This window comes from Salvelinus sp. IW2-2015, unplaced genomic scaffold (assembly GCF_002910315.2).
Source record: "Salvelinus sp. IW2-2015 unplaced genomic scaffold, ASM291031v2 Un_scaffold3579, whole genome shotgun sequence".
In the NCBI taxonomy this organism is placed as follows: Eukaryota; Metazoa; Chordata; class Actinopteri; order Salmoniformes; family Salmonidae; genus Salvelinus; species Salvelinus sp. IW2-2015.
The window spans coordinates 29,511-48,096 of NW_019944857.1; the positions used below are offsets into that span (position 1 = coordinate 29,511).

Here is an 18,586-nt window from a genome sequence, read left to right on the forward strand (position 1 = left end):
CCGTCAGGCCACCTGTTTCCCTGTACACCCCTCGTGCTACATGCATAGGTCATCCACTATGCCGATAATCAGTCCACATCACACACTGCAGGTACCGATCGTGTCCCTCTGTCGTTTTAGTCACCCCTTGTAAACAGGTGGGATGCAGAGAACCCATGACCGGAGGCGGGTCCACCTTCCCTGGTTTTGGTGCCTTTTACAGCCCCGTCCAAGACCATCTGTTTTTTCCCTGTTTACTACCTTGGTTCTCCGTCATGGTCACTGTTTTCTATCCTGTCGGTACACCCCTGTCATTTCTTTCGTCACTTTGTAACCAGGGGAATAAACTTCACAGTTTGGTCTGACGGAGTTTACACCCCGTCAGCGTCAAAACCAGACCGACTGTAAATTCCACGTGCTGTTTTACACCCCCGTCAGCCCGACGGCTAGGTGTCTCGCGTTTAATATACCAAGCAGCGACACAACCAGGACCTGACCGGTCGACCACTGTTTCCCTGTGTTTACACTGCCTACCGCATCAGGCCGAACTCAGGGTTTCCCTCCGTTGATTGACAACCCGTCAGGCCACTGTGGTGTCTCCTGTTTACACCCCCGTCCAGGACCTTCCACATGTTTACACCCCGTCAGACCACTCGCTTTCCGGCTGTTGTACAAACCCGCGTCAGGACCACTGTTTCCCTGTTTACACCCGTCAGACCACTGTTTCCCTGTTTACACCCGTCAGACCACTGTTATTCCAGTGTACAACCCGTCAGACAAACGTGTACCTTCCGTTACACCCGTCAGAGCACTGTTCCCTGTTTACACCCCGTCAGACACTTTCCCTGTTTACACCCCGTCAGACCACTGTTCGCACAGTTTACACCCCGTCAGACCACTGTTCCCGTTTCACATTTCCCCCCCTCAGACCATGTTTCCCTGTTTACACCCCCTCAGAGAATGTTTCCCTGTTTACACCCCGTCAGACCACTGTTTCCCTGTTTACACCCCGTCAGGCACTGTTTCCCTGTTTACACCCCGTTCAGGCGACTGTTTCCCTGTTTACCCCGTCAGGCCACTGTTTCCCTGGTTTACACCCCCGTCAGACCACTGTTTCCCTGTTTACACCCGTCAGGCCACGTTTCCCTGTTTACACCCCGTCAGACCACTGTTTCCCTGTTTACACCCCGTCAGGCCACTGTTCCCTGTTTACACCCCGTCAGGTCACTGTTTCCCTGTTTACACCCCGTCAGACCACTGTTTCCCTGTTTACACCCCCGTCAGGCCACTGTTTTCCTGTTTACACCCCGTCAGACCACTGTTCCCTGTTTTACACCCCGTAGCCATGTTCCCTGTTTACACCCCGTCAGGCCACTTTCCCTGTTTACACCCCGTCAGGCCACTGTTTCCCTGTTTTACACCCCGTCAGAACCACTGTTTCCCTGTTTACACCCCGTCAGCCACTGTTTCCTGTTTAACACCCCGTCAGGCCACTGTTTCCCTGTTTACACCCCCGTCAGACCACTGTTTCCCTGTTTACACCCGTCAGGCCACCGTTTCCTGTTTACACCCCGTCAGCCACTGTTTCCTGTTTTACACCCGTCAGGCCACTGTTTCCCTGTTTACACCCCGCTCAGGTCACTGTTTCCTGTTACACCCCGTCAGACCACTGTTTCCCTGTACCACCCCGTCAGCCACTGTTTCCCTGTTTACACCCCGTAGACCACTGTTCCCTGTTTACACCCCCGTCAGCCACTGTTTCCCTGTTTACACCCGTCAGGCCACTGTTTCCCTTTTACACCCCGTCAGGCCACTGTTTCCCTGTTTACACCCCGTCAGACCACGTTTCCCTGTTTACACCCCGTCAGGCCACTGTTTCCCTGTTTACACCCCGTCAGACCACTGTTTCCCTGTTTACACTCCGTCAGACCACTGTTTCCCTGTTTTACACCCCGTCAGGCCACTGTTTCCCTGTTTACACCCCGTCAGACCACTGTTTCCCTGGTTACACCCCGTCAGACCACTGTTTCCCTGTTTACACCCCGGCAGACCACTGTTTCACAGTTTACACCCCGTCAGACCACTGTTTCCCGTGTTTTACACCCCCTCAGACCACTGTTTCCCTGTTTACACCCCGTCAGACCACTGTTTCCCTGTTTACACCCCGTCAGACCACTGATTTCCCTGTTTACACCCGTCAGGCCACTGTTTCACAGTTTACACCCTACCTGTGTGTGTTTGTGGTATGTTGTATGTGTATGTGTATTGTGTATGGTGTGTGTGTGTGTGGTGTGTGTGTGTGTGTGTGTGTGTGTGTGTTGTGTGTGTGTGTGTGTTTGTCAAGTACCTATAGATATTTTACTACTTGCACATCAACAGATTTTTGGGTGTGTCAGGAGTTTCTGTTTGAGTCCAAGAGGAGGATAGCACTCTTTATTAAGGGTGTCAGAAACGCTCAAGAGAAGAGTCCCTGGAGAGAAAAAAACAGGCAGACAACGGGTGAAATACATGAAGAATAAATGGCAGGAGGGGATGGGCTTTGGGCAAAAAGAGGAGTAAGGAAGAGATGGAGAAACAAACCAGTAAAAAGTAAGAGAGAACAGAGATAGACACAGATAGAGAGAGACAGAAAGCGGGGATAGATAAAGTGACCTAATGCTAGAAATTCAAAAGGAAATGATCTCAACAGAGAAAAATGTCCTCCAGTATGCTACCTTTATCCCCCCACTAGAATCCCCATACTTTAGTGAAGACAGCTTCTTCATCCTAGAGGGGGAGATCAATCATTTCCAGGCCCAGGGACATGTACTAGTCTGTGGCGAGCTATATACCAGAACTGGACAAGAATCTGAAACCCTCAGCACACAGGGTGACAAACACCTACCTGGAGGTGACAGCATTCCCTCCCCCATATTTTTTACTTTTTAAAATTGAATTTGGCAAGTCAGTTAAGAACAAATTCTAATTTACAATGACGGCCTACACAGGCCAAACCCTAACCCGGACGATTCTTGGCCAATTTTCCGCCGCCCTATGAGAATCCCAATCACGGCCGGTTGTGATACATCCTGGATTCGAACCAGGGTCTGTAGTGATGCCTCTAGCACTGAGATGCAGTGCCTTAGACTGCTGTGCCACTTGGGAGCCCCCTAGGATAAACTACAACAACATAACCAACAAAAACTATTCACAACACCTGCGGCTCTGTTGAACGCTGGGTATGTACATAGTCAATGGTAGGCTTCGAGGGGACTCCTACGGTAGGTACACCTATAGCTCATCTCTTGGCAGTAGTACTGTAGACTACTTTATCACRGACCTCAACCCAGAGTCTCTCAGAGAGTTCACAGTCAGCCCACTGACACCCCTATCAGATCACAGCAAAATCACAGTCTACTTGAACAGAGCATCACTCAATCATGAGGCATCAAAACCAAAGGAACTGAATAATATAAAGAAATACTATAGATGGAAGCAAAGTAGTGTAGAAACCTATCAAAAAACAATTAGGCAACATCAAATTCAATCACTTCTACACAACTTCCTGGACAAACCATTTCCCTGTAATGCTGAAGGTGTAAACTTGGCAGTAGAAAACCTAAACAGTATATTTGACCTCACAGCTTTCCATTCAAATCAAAACATGTCAAGCAGACAACCGAAGAAAATTAACAACAATGACAAATGGTTTGATGAAGAATGCAAAAATCTAAGAAAGAAATTGAGAAACCTATCCAACCAAAAACATAGAGACCCGGAAAACCTGAGTCTACACCTTCACTCTGGTGAATCACTAAAAGAATACAGAAATACACTACGGAAAAAGAAGGAACAGCATGTTAGAAATCAGCTCAATGTAGTTGAAGAATCCATAGACTCTAACCACTTCTGGGAAAATTGGACAACACTAAAACAACAACACGAAGAATTATCTATCCAAAAACAGAGACGTATGGATAAACCGCTTCTCCAATCTTTTTGGGTCTACAACAAAGAACAAACAGCAAAAACATATACATGATCAAATACAAATCTTAGAATCAAATAGTAAAGACTACCAGAACTCACTGGATTCTCCAATTACATTGAATGAAATACAGGACAAAATACAAATGCTCCAACCCCAAAAGGCCTGTGGTGTTGATGTTATCCTAAATGAAATTATAAAATATAACAGACCACAAATTCCAATTGACTATACTTAAATCCTCAACTCTGGCATCTTCCCCAATATTTGGAACCAATGACTGATCACCCCAATCCACAAAAGTGGAGACACATTTGACCTCAATAACTACCGGGGGATATGTGTCAACAGCAACCTTGGGGAAATCCTCTTCATTAACAGCAGACTCATATATTTCTTCAGTGAAAACAATGTACTGAGCACATGTCAAATTTGCTTTTTAACAAATTACCATATGACAGACCACCTATTCACCCAAATTGACAAACAAAACAAAGGCAAAGTCTTCTAACGCTTTGTTGATTTCAAAAACGCTTTTGACTCAAATTGGCATAAGTGTCTGCTATACAAATTGATGGAAAGTGGTGTTGGGGGAAAAACATACAACATTATAAAAATCCATGTACACAAACAAGTGTGTGGTTAAAATTGGCAAAAAACACACATTTCTTTCCACAGGGCCATGGGCTGAGACAGGGATGCAGCTTAAGCCCCACCCTCTTTAACATGTATATCAACGAATTGGCGAGGGCACGAGAACAGTCTGCAGCACCCGGCCTCACCCTACTAGAATCTGAAGTCAAATGTCTACTATTTGCTGATGATCTGGTGCTTCTGTCCCCAACCAAGGAGGGCCTCCAGCAGCACCTAGATCTTCTGCACAGATTCTGCCAGACCTGGGCCCTGACAGTAAATCTCAGTAAGATTCAAATAATGGTGTTCCAGAAAAGGTCTAGCTGCCAGGACCAGAAATACAAATTCAATCTAGACACCGTTGCCCTTGATCACACAAAAAACGATACATACCTTGGCCTAAACATTGGCGCCACAGGCAAATTCCACAAAGCTGTGAAAGATCTGAGAGACAAGAAGGGCCTTCTATGCCATTAAAAGGAACATAAAATTTGACATAACAATTTGGATCTGGCTAAAAATACTTGAATCAGTTATAGAACCCATTGCCCATTATGGTTGTGAGCTCTTGGGTTTGCACACCATCCCCCCAAAAATCACTAAACGGGACAAACTGATTGAGACTGCATGCAGATTTCTGCAAAAAATATCCTCAAAGTACAATGTAAAACACCAAATAATGCATGCAGAGCAGAATTAGGCCGATACCCGCTAATGATCAAAATCCAGAAAAGAGACGTTAACTTCTACACCCACCTAAAACCCCAAACCTTCCATAACAAAGCCATCAACTACAGAGAGATGAACCTGGAGAAGAGTTCTCTAAGCAAGCTGCTCCTGAGGCTCTGTTCACAAACGTAAACACACCATGAGAAAACAAAAAGATAATTACTTAACATTTTGGAAATATATCTTTTTTAAACTGAGTAAACTAGAATGCTATTTGGCCCTAAACAGAGAGTACACAGTGGCAGAATACCTGACCACTGTGACTGACCCAAACTTAAGGAAAGCTTTGACTATGTACAGACTKAGTGAGCATAGCCTTGCTATTGAGAAATGCTGCCGTAGGCAAACATGGCTCTCAAGAGGAGACAGGCTTTGTGCTCACTGCCCACAAAATGAGGTGGAAACTGAGCTGCACTTCCTAACCTCCTGCCAAATGTATGATCATATTAGAGACACATATTTCCTTCAGATTACACAGATCCACAAAGAATTCTAAAAGAAATCACATTTTGATAAACTTCCACATCTATTGGGTGAAATACCACTCTGTGCAATCACAGCAGCAAGATGTGTGACCTGTTGCCACAAGAAAAGGGCAACCAGTGAAGAACAAACACCGTTGTAAATACAACCCATATTTATGTTAAATTTCCCTTTTGTATTTTAACTATTTGCACATTGTTACAACACTGTATATAGACATAATGAGATTTTAAATGTCTTTATTCTTTTGCAACTTTTGTGAGTGTAATGTTTACTGTTCATTTTGTTATTGTTTATTTCACTTTTGTTTATTATCTATTTCACTTGCTTTGGCAATGTAAACATATGTTTCCCATGCGAATAAAATGCTTAAATTGAATTGGATTGAATTGAGTGAGTGAGTGAGTGGGTGAGAGTGAGTGAGAGTGGGAGAACGAGAGAAAGAGAAATAAAAAATAAAGAGACGACTGGAGACAGGACCACTAGATCAGACACCCCAAAGGGCTTGATCTCATGCCACAGAGCCCAGCCCACCCTGGCTCTGTCCTCAGCCCTCCAAGTTTCCCCTGTCTTTATGATGTGGGATCAGATATAATAAAAGTTGGTGATGGGCCGTTCATACAGTTATCTTTGACTGGGGGCCTGATGGGGGAGACACTAATATGGCACCAGATGGGAAGAGGGGGGTGTAATTGATGAAAATAAATAATGAAATCGATCAGTAGAAGTGCCTCAGTAATGAGACAGAGACAGATGTGGGGTCAGCGGAGAGAGAGGGGACAGAGAAGAGAGAGAGGTGATAGAGAGAGGGGACAGAGAAGAGAGAGAGGAGATAGAGAGAGAGAGGAGACAGACAGACAGATGGCGAGGTAGCGGGTAGAGCAGTCTAGCGGTGCAAGTACACGCGGGCGCGTGGGAACACACGCAGTAAGCCACGCACGCCCAAAAGCATGCAAAGACACACAGTGATCTGCTCATGGTGTGCATTGTGTGTGTGCTGTATTCAGGTACAATCTCAGTGCACATTGTCCCAAGAGTTAAGAGACTAACTACTCAGTCACATTGACACTGATCCAAGTCAATGTGAGAGAGCTGATCTACCCTGGGGACACCTGATCCTAGATCAACACTCCTACTCAGAGACGCCCTGAAACACTGATATGAGTACAGGTGTTATGGTACAGTCTAATCCACCGCCTTTTCATCAGGATTGTTCACTAAAACAATAAAACTGCACAATACATTTTTTTTTTTGTAGAGCAAGTCTCTATATATTTTACAATTAGCTAAGGAGTTTTGAGCTTGAAGATGGATATTTTGTTAGATTCAATTTGATAATGTGCACCTGCTCATTAGCTAGCTAGCTAACGTTAGCTTGCTAACAAGCAAGGCAGTCACGCACTTCATATGAAACGAATGGGGTGGTAAGTGCAGCACAATGCACATAACACTAAATACTTTACCAAATGCTTTACCAATGCTTTTCAAGCAAGATGAAGAATAAATAATTTAATGAACTCTCAATTAACACATACTGCCGGTGCCAGTTAGCTTTCTAGCTAATGTTAGCTAAATGGTTACTATCACAACAAAGCTAGCTACTCCACCAACTCTTGACAGCTAACAGGCAGCTGCTTCCTTTGAAAAGCAAATCCATTGTGATTTAATTATAATGTTGATAACGCTAGTTATCTAGTTGTGGCCATCTGGTTAGTACTACAAATTCTAGCAAGCGAGCAAAAACATTAGTGCAGCTTGCTAGTTAGGTTACATTAGCTACAGCAGGCACAAGTCATACAAGCTACTGCCTTGTGGCCTGGAGTGCAAATCAGAATTATAACTGTTCTATGCGAACAACAAAGTTAATTGCAGAGATGCTAAGTACCAGTCAGATTTTTTTCTTTGTGTCTGGCCCTTTAAAGTGGTCCTGTTTAACAGGTGTTAACGTTACCTGTGAACCCTTCTTGCTCCCTGGTAAATTGATGATGAGCGTCTTGCCGCGGATGCCGCACACAGGTCTGCGTACACACAAGAGAGGAGAGTGTGTATTAGAGTTTCACAGTATGAAAGGTGTATGTGCGTTAATGAGGAGTGTGTACACAGTATACATTCATGTGTGTGTGTGTATCTCTATGAGTGTGTTTGTACAGTATGCATGTTAGTGTGTGTGTGTGTGTGTGTGTGTGTGTGTGTGTGTGTGTGTGTGTGTGTGTGTGTGTGTGTGTGTCAGACAGTAAACCAGTAGATAGTGATACTGTAGTGCTGACGTCATCCACGTATTCCAATGTAAAACTCCTGATGACGCATGAAGTATTTGAATTTGAAGCGTACCATATTGCTAAATAGGGCTGAATGGCACTAAAAAAATGACTACGGATCATGGTGAAGGTGGCCTTAACTAGCAAAGGATCATGGTCAATGTAGTCGTTTTCATCCTGCCTGAGAAAGTCAACCTTAATGTCTATGGCAGGAAGGAGGGAGCCTCTTCGTAGCCTTCCGGCCCGTGATTGGTCTGTGTCAGCACGTGGTCCTGTGTGACGACAAATGTAGTAGTCAGAATGGATCACTATTTAATTAAATATCTCCATTTGTAGCGAACTTTAAAATAATTAATAATAAACTAATTTTAGAGCCGTCCTGGCGATCGTAATTTACATAGACTTTCTAGGGCTTTTTTTGGCACTGCTAGGATGCTACACATTAGCCGACCAGCAGAGCTCATGACTTCACGCTCCAGACCGGACACTAGGGGCCTGGTGTGTGTGTGTACTGTATGCATGGAAGTTTGTGTTTGTGTGTGTACTGTATGCATGGAAGTGTGTGTGTGTGTGTGTGTGTGTGTGTGTGTGTGTGTGTGTGTGTGTGTGTGTGTGTGTGTGTTGGCTTGTGTGTGTGTGTGTGTGTGGTGATGTGTGTGTGTGTGCATGTGTGTGTGTACTGTGTGTGCATTGTATGTTGTAGTGACTGGTTGTCCTCACCTAGAGAGCATGCCTAGTGGTGTGACGTTAGAGAAAACCCATCAGCATTGGGCCAGAACATCCCTGGAGCCTCTCGCTCTATCACTCTTTTAGTTGGCCTGACGGAGACAGAGAGAGACAGACAGAGAGAGATAGCCAACATAGAGAGACAGACAGAGAGAGAGAAGAAGAATAAAATACGTGAATCAGTGTATAGAACCCATTGCCTTATGGTTGTAGGTCTGGGGTCGCTCACCAACCCAAGAATTCACAAAATGGGACAAACACCAAATTGAGACTCTGCATGCAGCAATTCTGCAAAAAAGATCCTCAGTGTACAACGTAGAACACCCAAATAAATGCATGCAGAGCAGAATTAGGCCGATACCCACTAATTATAAAATTGCCAGAAAAAGAGCCGATAAACTTCTACAACCACCTGAAAGGAAGTATTCCCAAAACCTTCCGTAACAAAGCCATCACTACGAGAAATACCTGGGGAAGAGTCCCCTAAGCAAGCTGGTCCTGGGGCTCTGTTCACAAACACAAACAGATCCCACAGAGCCCCAGGACAGCAACACAATTAGACCAAACAAATCATGAGAAACAAAAAGAGAATTACTTGACACATTGGAAAGAATTAACAAAAAAAACTGAAAACTAGAATGCTATTTGGCACTAAACAGAGAGTACACACAGTGGCACAGAATACCTGCCACGGTGACTGACCCAAACTTAAGGAAAGCTTTGACTATGTACAGACTCAGTGAGCATAGCCTTGCTATTGAGAAAGGCCGCCGTAGGCAGACATGGCTTTGTGGCTTTGTGCACACTGCCCACAAAATGAGGTGGAAACTGAGGCTGCACTTCCTAACCTCCTGCCCAATGTATGACCATATTAGAGACACTATATTTCCTCAGATTACACAGATCCACAAAGAATTCGAAAACAAACCCATTTTGATAAACTCCCATTTCTACTGGGTGAAACCTGTTGCCACAAGAAAAGGTTCAACCAGTGAAGAACAAACACCATTGTAAATTACAAACCCATTATATTAGCTTATTTATTTTCCCTTTTGTACATTAACCATTTGACATTCGTTACAACACTGTATATATACATAATATGACATTTGTAATGTCTTTATTCTTTTTGAAACTTCTGTTATGTAAATGTTTACTGTTCATTTTTATTGTTTATTTCACTTTTGTATATTATCTACCTCACTTGCTTTTGGCAATGTTAACATATGTTTCCCATGCCAATAAAGCCCTTGAATTGAAAGAGACAGAGACAGAGACAGAGACAGAAGGAAGACAAGAAGAAAAGAGACAGAAGACAGAGACGACAGAGAGAGACAGAGAGAGACAGAAAGACAGAGAAGAGAGAGAGAGGAGAGACAGGACAGAGACAGAGGACAGAGACAGAGACAGAGAGAGAGAGGAGAAGAAGAGAGAGGAGAGAGAGACAGAGACAGAGACAGAGACAGAGACAGAGACAGAGACAGAGACAGAGGACAGTAGACACAGACAGACAGGACAGACAGCGAGAAAGAGTTAGACAGGAGAAAGAGTTAGACAGCGAGAAAGAGTTAGACAGCGAGAAAGAGTAACAGCGAGAAAGAGTTAGACAGCGAGAAAGAGTAGACAGCGAGAAAACTAGACAGCGAGAAAGAGCTAGAGACAGCGAGAAAGAGCTAGACAGCGAGAAAGAGCTAGACAGCGAAAGACGGTTAGACAGCGAGAAAGAGTAGACAGCGAGAAAGAGCGAGACAGCGAGAAAGAGCGTAGACAGCGAGAAAAAGAGCTAGACAGCGAGAAAGGGAAGCTAGAGGCAGCGAGATAAGAGTTAGACAGCGAGAAAGAGCGAGACAGCCGAGACAGAAAAGAAAGACGCGAGACATGCGAGAAAAAGCAGACAGCGAGAAAGAGCTAGACAGCGAGAAAGCTAGACAGCGAGGAGAGTTAGCACGAAAAGAGCGAGACAGAGAAAGAGCTAGACAGCGAGAAAGAGCTAGACAGCGCAGAAAGAGTTAGACAGCAGAGAAAGAGCTAAAGAGTTAGACAGCGCAGAAAGAGTTAGGACAGCGAGAAAGAGCTAGAACAGCGAGAAAGAGCTAGACAGGGAGAAAGAGCTAGACAGCGAGAAAGAGCTAGACAGCGAGAAAGAGCGAGGACCAGCAGAAAGAGTTAGACAGCGAGAAAGAGCAGACAGCGAGAAAGAGCGAGGACAGCGAGAGAAAGAGCACGACGCGAGAAAGAGCTAGAACAGCGAGAAGAGCGAGACAGCGAGAAAGAGCTAGACAGCGAGGAAAGAGCTAGACAGCGAGAAAAGAGTTAGACCAGAGAGAAAGAGTTAGACAGCGAGAAAGAGCGGAGACAGCGAGAAGAGCTAGACAGCGAAGAAAGAGCTAGACAGCGAGAAAGAGCGAGACAGCGAAAAGAGCTAGACAGCGAGAAAGAGCAGCGCGAGAAAGAGTTAGACAGAGAGAAGAGCTAGACAGACAGAGAGAAAGAGGCTAGACAGCGAGAAAGAGCTAGACAGCGAGAAGAAGAATGGCTAGACAGCGAGAAAGAGTACGACAGCGAGAAAGAGTTAGACAGCGAGAAAGAGCGAGACAGTGAGAAAGAGCTAGACAGCGGAGAAAGAGTTAGACAGCGATAAAGAGCGCAGACAGAGTTAGACAGGAGAGACAGACAGAGTTAGACAGCGAGAAAAGAGTTAGACAGCGAGGACAGACAGAGTTAGACAGCGAGAAAGAGTCGAGACAGAGAGAAAGACTAGACAGAGAGAAAGAAGCTAGACAGCGAGAAAGACTAGGACAGAGAGAAAGAGCTAGACAGCGAGAAGAGCAGAACAGCGAGAAAGAGCTAGGAACAGCGAGAAAGAGTAGACAGCGAGAAAGAGTTAGACCAAGCCGGAGAAAGAGCGAAGAAGCTATTGACGAGAAGAGCGAGACAGCGAAAAGAGTTAGACAGCGAGAAGAAGCGAGACAGCGAGAAAAGAGCGAACAGAGGAGAAAGAAGCAGAGACAGAGTTAGACAGACGAGACAGACAGAGTTAGAACAGCGAGAACAAGAGCGAGACAGAGAGACAGACCAGAGTTAGACAGCGAGGAAAGAGCGAGACAGGAACAGACAGACAGACAGACAGACAGGACAGGACAGGACAGACCAGAGAGCCAGCCAGACAGAGGAGCCAGCCAGACAGACCAGAAGACAGAAGAGACAGGACAGAGTTAGACACCGAGAAAGAGCGAGACAGAGAAGACAGAGAGACAGGACAGATTAGACAGCGCAGGCGAGAAAAGAGCGAGACAGAAGACAGAGAGACAGACAGAGTTAGACAGCGAGAAAGAAGCGAGACAGAGAGACAGAGAGACCAAGACAGGTTAGACAGCGAGAAGAGACAGAGAGAGAACAGAGAGACAGACAGAGTTAGACAGCAGAGAAAGAGACGAGAGAGAGACAGAGAGACAGACAGGAGTTAGACAGCGAGAAGAGCGAGACAGGAAGACAGAGAGACAGACAGAGTTAGACAGCGAGAAAGAGACAGAGAGAGGAGACCGAGAGAGACCAAGAGAGACAGACAGAGAACGACAAGAGACAGAGAGAGAGACCGAGAGAGAGACCAAAGAGAGACAGAGCAGAGCGAAAGAGACAGAGAGGAGAGGACAGAGCTGAAAGAGAGAGAGACAGAGCGAAAGAGAGAGAGCGGAGAGGGGACCAGACAGCGAGAAAAGATCTTGTAATTCTTGTAGTTTACTTCTAAAGTTAGAAAAATGTCATTTTAATGTATCAAACCCTTTGACAAAAATATCCATAATGCTTTTCCTTTTTGGCTGCGGATTATTTTTCATGGTGTAGCAAACTGCTCAATTAAGATCGTACATCTGAGGCTTGAAGAACACACAGCATTCTTGGGTCCAAATCACTCACCGATGCAATAACTATTAAAAATACACGTCTTTAGAAAAAAAAGGTGGCTATCTAGAACCTAAAAGGGTGTATTCGGCTGTCCCCATAGGAGAACCCCTTTGAAAGAGAGAGAGGAGAAAGAGAGGAGAGGAGAAAGAGAGAAGAGAGGAGGAAAGAGAAGAGGAGGAGAAAGAGAAAGAGGAGAAGAGAGAGCAGGAGATAAAAAAAAAAAAAAAGTGAGAAGGAAGGAAGAAAGAGAACGAGAGGAGAAAGAGAAGAGAGTACTTCAAAAGAGTACCAGCCACTGATGAGGACTCAGAGGAGAGAACGAGAGGAGGGAATTAAGACAGAGAGGCGTGAGGAATAGGGGAGAATGGGGGAAGGGAGACAGGGAGGTGGATTGAGAGAGGGTAGAGGAGGGTGTCAGGGGAGATGGCGGAGAGAGATATTGGGAGAAAGGAAAGCGAGAGAAATAAAAGAGGGAGGGGCGAGAAATGGGGTGTCAGGGATTAGAGAGAAGGGGAAAAGGGATGAGAAATCCCCCTGACACCTTACAGTTGAGTGGGATCATCACTAGAGAATGTGTTGTTAAATAGAGCCTTTCATCATTAGACAGGGACACAGCGATAAGAATGGTAATAGTGGTAATGTATGGAAGGGGGACTCCAGTGGTAATGTATGAAGGCGACTCCAGCAAGTAATGTATGAAGGGACTCAGTGGTAAAAATGTATAAAGGACTCCAGTTGGTAATGTATAAAGGGAGCGCAGTGGGTAATGTATAAAGGGGACTCCAGTGGTAATTGTTATAAAGGGACTCCAGTGGTAATGTAATGAAGGGACTTCCAGTAGTAATGTATGAAGCGGACTTCCAGCGGTAATGTATGAAGGACTCCATCGTAATGTATGAAGGGCTCCAGTGGTAATGTATAAGGGACTCCAGTGGTAATGTATAAAGGGACTCCAGCAGTAATGTATAAAGGGACTCCAGTGGTAATGTATAAAGGGACTCCAGCAGTAATGTATAAAGGGACCCAGTTTGGTAATGTATGAAGGGATCTCCAGTGGGTAATGTGTATGAAGGGACTCCATCCCGGTAATTGTATAAAGATCTCCATCGGTTAATTGTGTAAAGGGACTCCAGTGGTAATGTATAAAGGACTCAGTGTAAATGGTATGAAGGGACTCCAGTGGTTACTTTCTCAGAGCCACATGCTCTATCTGCCGATGTGGTATGCTGTGTTGTATGTGTGTGTATGTGTGGTATGTGTATTAAGTTCATTAATTAAAACATACATTTGGATCTGCAAGTTAGTTTCATTTTGAGACAAGGGGAGCTGTGCAGATAAGATGGCAGTAGACACAAGAGGAAACAAAACCTGTGACTGGTTAACACAGCAGTCTCAAATGTTATAGGGTAATAGCAATAAATGTACAGCCGCTTGACATACAGACAGGTTCCACCAGAGGAGGCTGGTGGAGAGGATATATGGCGAGGGAGGACAGGGCTCCTGGAATGGAGTTAAATGGAACGAGTCAAACGTGGTGAGTTTCCATATGTTTTTGATGTGTTTGATTACCGTCCATTTACGTCCAGTTCAGTCATTTACAGTGAGCCCATCCTCCTATTAGTCCTCCACCCAGCCTTCTCTGAGGGTGCACACACCTACACCACACAAACACACACACACACACACACACACACCACACACACACCACCACACACACACACACACACACAACACACACTACACACACACAACACACTTACCTCAGGTGTGACATCGCGAGGAGCAAAAGCCCGTTCCCCCTCGGTTGTCAGATGAGATTGAGTTCTTCTCATCACACCAGTCCCACTAGAGTCTGGCCTGATGAGAACAGACTAGACAGATGAGACACAGGATCTGATTATGCCCTAGGTATATTTTCATCCTTGAGATGCATGAGTCTTCATTGGCACAAAATGGACGAGATGTGACATACTGCTAAGAGGTCCATAGGGGTGATTCTAACTAACGAGGTCATAGGAGGGTTGATGATTCTTAACTTAGAGGGTTCATAGGGTTTGATGATTCTAACGTAGAGGGTCATAGGCGGTTATGATCTAACTAAAGGGTCATAGGTGTGCGTGATTTCTAACGAGAGAGGGTCATGAGGGGTGATGATTCTAACTAAGAGGGTCATAGGGGTGATGATTTAAACTTAGAGGGTCGAAGGGGTTTGGTGACTGATTTCTAAACTAAGTGAGGGTCATAGGGGTTGACTTGATTCTAACTAAGAGGGTCATAGTGGGATGCATTCTAACTAATGAGGATCATAAGGGTTGATGATTCTAACTTAAGGGTCATAGGGTGATGATTCAAACTAAGAGGGTCATAGCAGGTTATGATTGCAATCTAAGAGGGTCATTAGGGGTGATTGATCAAACTATAGAGTGGTCATAGGGGTATGCATTCAAATTCTAAGAGGATCATACGGGTGATGGATACAAACTAAGGAGGGGTCATAGGGGGTGGTGATTTTCTAACTAAGAGAGTCATAGGGTGATGAAATTTCTAACTAAGAGGGCTCATAGGGGTGATGATCTCTAACTAAGAGCGGTCATTTAAGGGTGATGATTTCTAAATAAGAGGGTCATAGTGTGATGATTTCAAGTTCTTAAGAGGGTCATAAGGGTTGATAAATAGATAAATAAGAGGCTCATAGGGTATGATTTCTAACTAAGAGGGTCATTAAGGGTGATGATTCAATCAAGAGGGTCATAATGGTGAATGATTCTAAATAACAGGTCATTAAGGGTGATTGATTTCAAAATCTTAAGAGGGTCATAATGGTTGATGATTTCAATCTAGAGGGTCATAATGGTGATGATTCTAAATAAGAGGGTCATAAGTGGTTGATGATATCAAATCATAAAGAGGGTCATAAAGGGTGATGATTTCGAAATAAGAGGGTCATAGGGGTTATGATGTCTAACTTAAGAGGGTATAGGGGTGATGATTCTAACAATAACGATGGGGTTAGGGTGATTTGATTTAACTAGAGAGGTTCATAGGGGTGGTGATTCTAACTTAAGCGATCATAGGTGTGGTCGAGTCTAACTTAAGAGATGCATAGGTGTGGTCGATTCTAACTTAGAGGGTCATAGGGAGTGAGATTCTAACTTAAGAGGGCTCATAGGGGGATGATTCTAAATAACAGGGTTCATCTAAGGGTGATGATTCAAATCTAAGAGGCGGGTCATAATCGGTGATGATTCAAACTTAAAGAGGGTCATAATGGTGGATGATTCTAAATAAGAGGGTCATAAGGGGTGATGATTCAATGCTAAGAGGGTCATTTTAGGGGTGAATGAATTCTAAACTAAGAGGGTCATAGGGGTGATGATTCCTAACTAAGAGGGTCATGGGGTGATGATTTCTAACTAAAAGAGGGTCATTAAGGCCCGTGATGATTCTATAAAATAAGAGGGTCATAAGGGGTGATGATTCAATCTAAGAGGAGTCATAAGGGTGATGATTATAAATCTAAAGATGGGTTCCACATAGGGTGGGTGATTTCTAACTAAGTGCGTCGAGTAGAGCGTGATGATTGCTAACTGAGGTCATAGGGGTGGTGATTCTAACTAACTAAGAGGGTCATAGGGGTTGGTGGAATTCTAACTAAGAGGGTCTAGGGGTGTTGATTCTAACTTAAGAGGTCTAAGGGTTGATGATTCTAAAATGTAAGAGGCGTCATTAGGGGTTGATGATTCTAACTAAGAGGGTCATAGGGGGTAGATGTCAACTAACGAAATGAGGGTCATAGGGGTAAAGGTGATTCTAACTAAGAGGTCAATAGGACGGTGTGGATCTAACTAAGAGGGGTCATAAGGGTGATTGATTATAAATAAGAGGTCAAATAGGCAGGTGATGATTCTAACTAAGAGGGGTCATGAAGGTGATATTCTAATAGAGCGGTCAATAGGTGTGGTGATTCTAACTAATGAGGGGGTCAAATAGGGGGTGATATTCAATCTAAAGAGGGTTCATAAAGGGTGATGATTCTAAATAAGGGAGGGTCACTAGGGGTGTTGATTCTAAATAGAGCGGTCGATTTAGGGGTGGTGATTCTAAATAAGAGGGTCATAGTGGTGATGATTCTAACTAAGAGGGTCATAGGGGTGGTGATTTTCTAACTAAGAGGTCATAAGGGTGATGATTCTAAATAAGAGGGGTCATAGGTTGGTTGATTGATTTCAATCTAAGAGGGTCATAAGGGTGATTGATTATTAAAATAAAGAGGGTAATAGGGGGTGGTGATGTCTAACTAATGAGGGGTCATAGGGGTGATGATTCAATCTAAGAGGGTCAATAAGGGGTGGTGATTCTGAAATAAGAGGGTTTTTCCATAGTTGGTTTTGATGATTCTAACTAGAGGCGTCATCAGGCGGGTGTGATTTCTCAACTAAGAGGCCATACAGGGTTACTGCATTCTTAAATACAAGGGTCATTAGGGTGATGATTCAACTATCTAGAGGGTCATAGGGGTGGTGATTCTAAATAAGATGGGTTCATAGGCGGTGTGATTCTTAACTAAGGAGGGGTGCATAGGGGTTGATGTTGGGGATTCTAAATAAGCAGGGTCATAGGGGTGATTGATTCAATCTAAGAGCAGTCATAGGGGTGTGTGTTCGAATAAGAGGCATAGGGGTGGTATTCAACTAAGAGGGTCATTAGGGATGGTATTTCTAAATAAGAGGGTGTCATTAAGGGTGGATGATTCTAAATAAGGAGGTTCATAAGGGTGATGGATTCTAATAAGAGGTACATTAGGGGTGATGATTATCTAAGATGGTCATAGGATTGGTGATTCTAACTAAGAGGGTCATTAAGGGTGATGATTTCTAATATAAAGAGGGTCATAGGGGTGATGATTCAATCTAAGAGGGTCATAGGGATGGTGATTTTAACTAAGAATAATAATTTGTCTCACAGTAGGACTACTGATCTAGTATTAGTTTTTCCTTTCAGATTATAACGATTAAGATTACATGAACATGGGGCAACATGATCCTAGATCATCAGCACCCCTCATTTTATTGGTCACACACACATATTTAGCAGATGTTATTGCGGGAGTAGTGAAATGCTTGTGTTCCTCGCTCCAGCAGTGCAGAAATATCGAACAATTCAACATGATTCCAAGTAAGAGGGTCATAGGGGTGATGATTCTAACTAAGAGGGTCATGGGGTGACAGGTAGCCTAGTGGTTAGAGCGTTAGACTAGTAACCGAAAGGTTGCAAGATCAAATCCCTGAGCTGACAAGGTAAAAATCTGTTGTTCTGCCCCTGAACAAGGCAGTTAACACACTGTTCCTAGGCCGTCATTGAAAATAAGAATTTGTTCTTAACTGACTTGCCTAGTTAAATAAAGGAAAAAAATGGGGTCAAAAAGTATTTGAACTATTTAAAATACTTAAGCCTTGTTTCATTGAGGTTGTCTGTTGATAGACAAACAGGTAGAAATTCAAGATTCATCTTACCTTGATCTGGTCGATTTCATCTGGTACGATCTTATAGGCTGAAATAGAGCCCCCAAGCCTGAGAGAGAGAGATAGAGACATCAGGACACAGTCCGTCACAATTCAGATGTGAAACTAGAAACCTAAAGTGTGTTACTAACTGTACTCAGTCTTCAAAACAGTCACTAGGCTCACGACTCCAGATACACAACCCAAGAGCTTTTAAACACAACCCAAGAGCTTTTAAACACAACCCAAGACATTTTAAACACAACCCAAGAGCTTTTAAACACAAGAGCTTTTAAACACAACCCAAGAGCTTTTAAACACAACCCAAGAGCTTTTAAACACAACCCATGAGCTTTTAAACACAACCCAAGAGCTTTTAAACACAACCCATGAGCTTTTAAACACAA

The 18,586-nt window shown here is 44.0% G+C and overlaps 1 protein-coding gene and 1 pseudogene across 1 annotated transcript; one reads left to right on the forward strand and one right to left on the reverse strand.

Annotated features, from left to right (window-relative positions):
* LOC112076109 (gephyrin-like) overlaps positions 1 to 9,228 on the reverse strand; it is an 18,252-nt pseudogene extending 9,024 nt beyond the window's left edge.
* Positions 9,229 to 10,981: 1,753 nt separating this feature from the next.
* Positions 10,982 to 12,142, forward strand: LOC112076108 (luc7-like protein 3; the record flags this gene model as incomplete). Its single annotated transcript, XM_070441198.1, has 2 exons — positions 10,982 to 11,087; positions 12,017 to 12,142. Coding segments are annotated over 2 exons (232 nt in total), but the record flags the coding sequence as incomplete, so codon positions are not given.
* Positions 12,143 to 18,586: the final 6,444 nt, after the last annotated feature.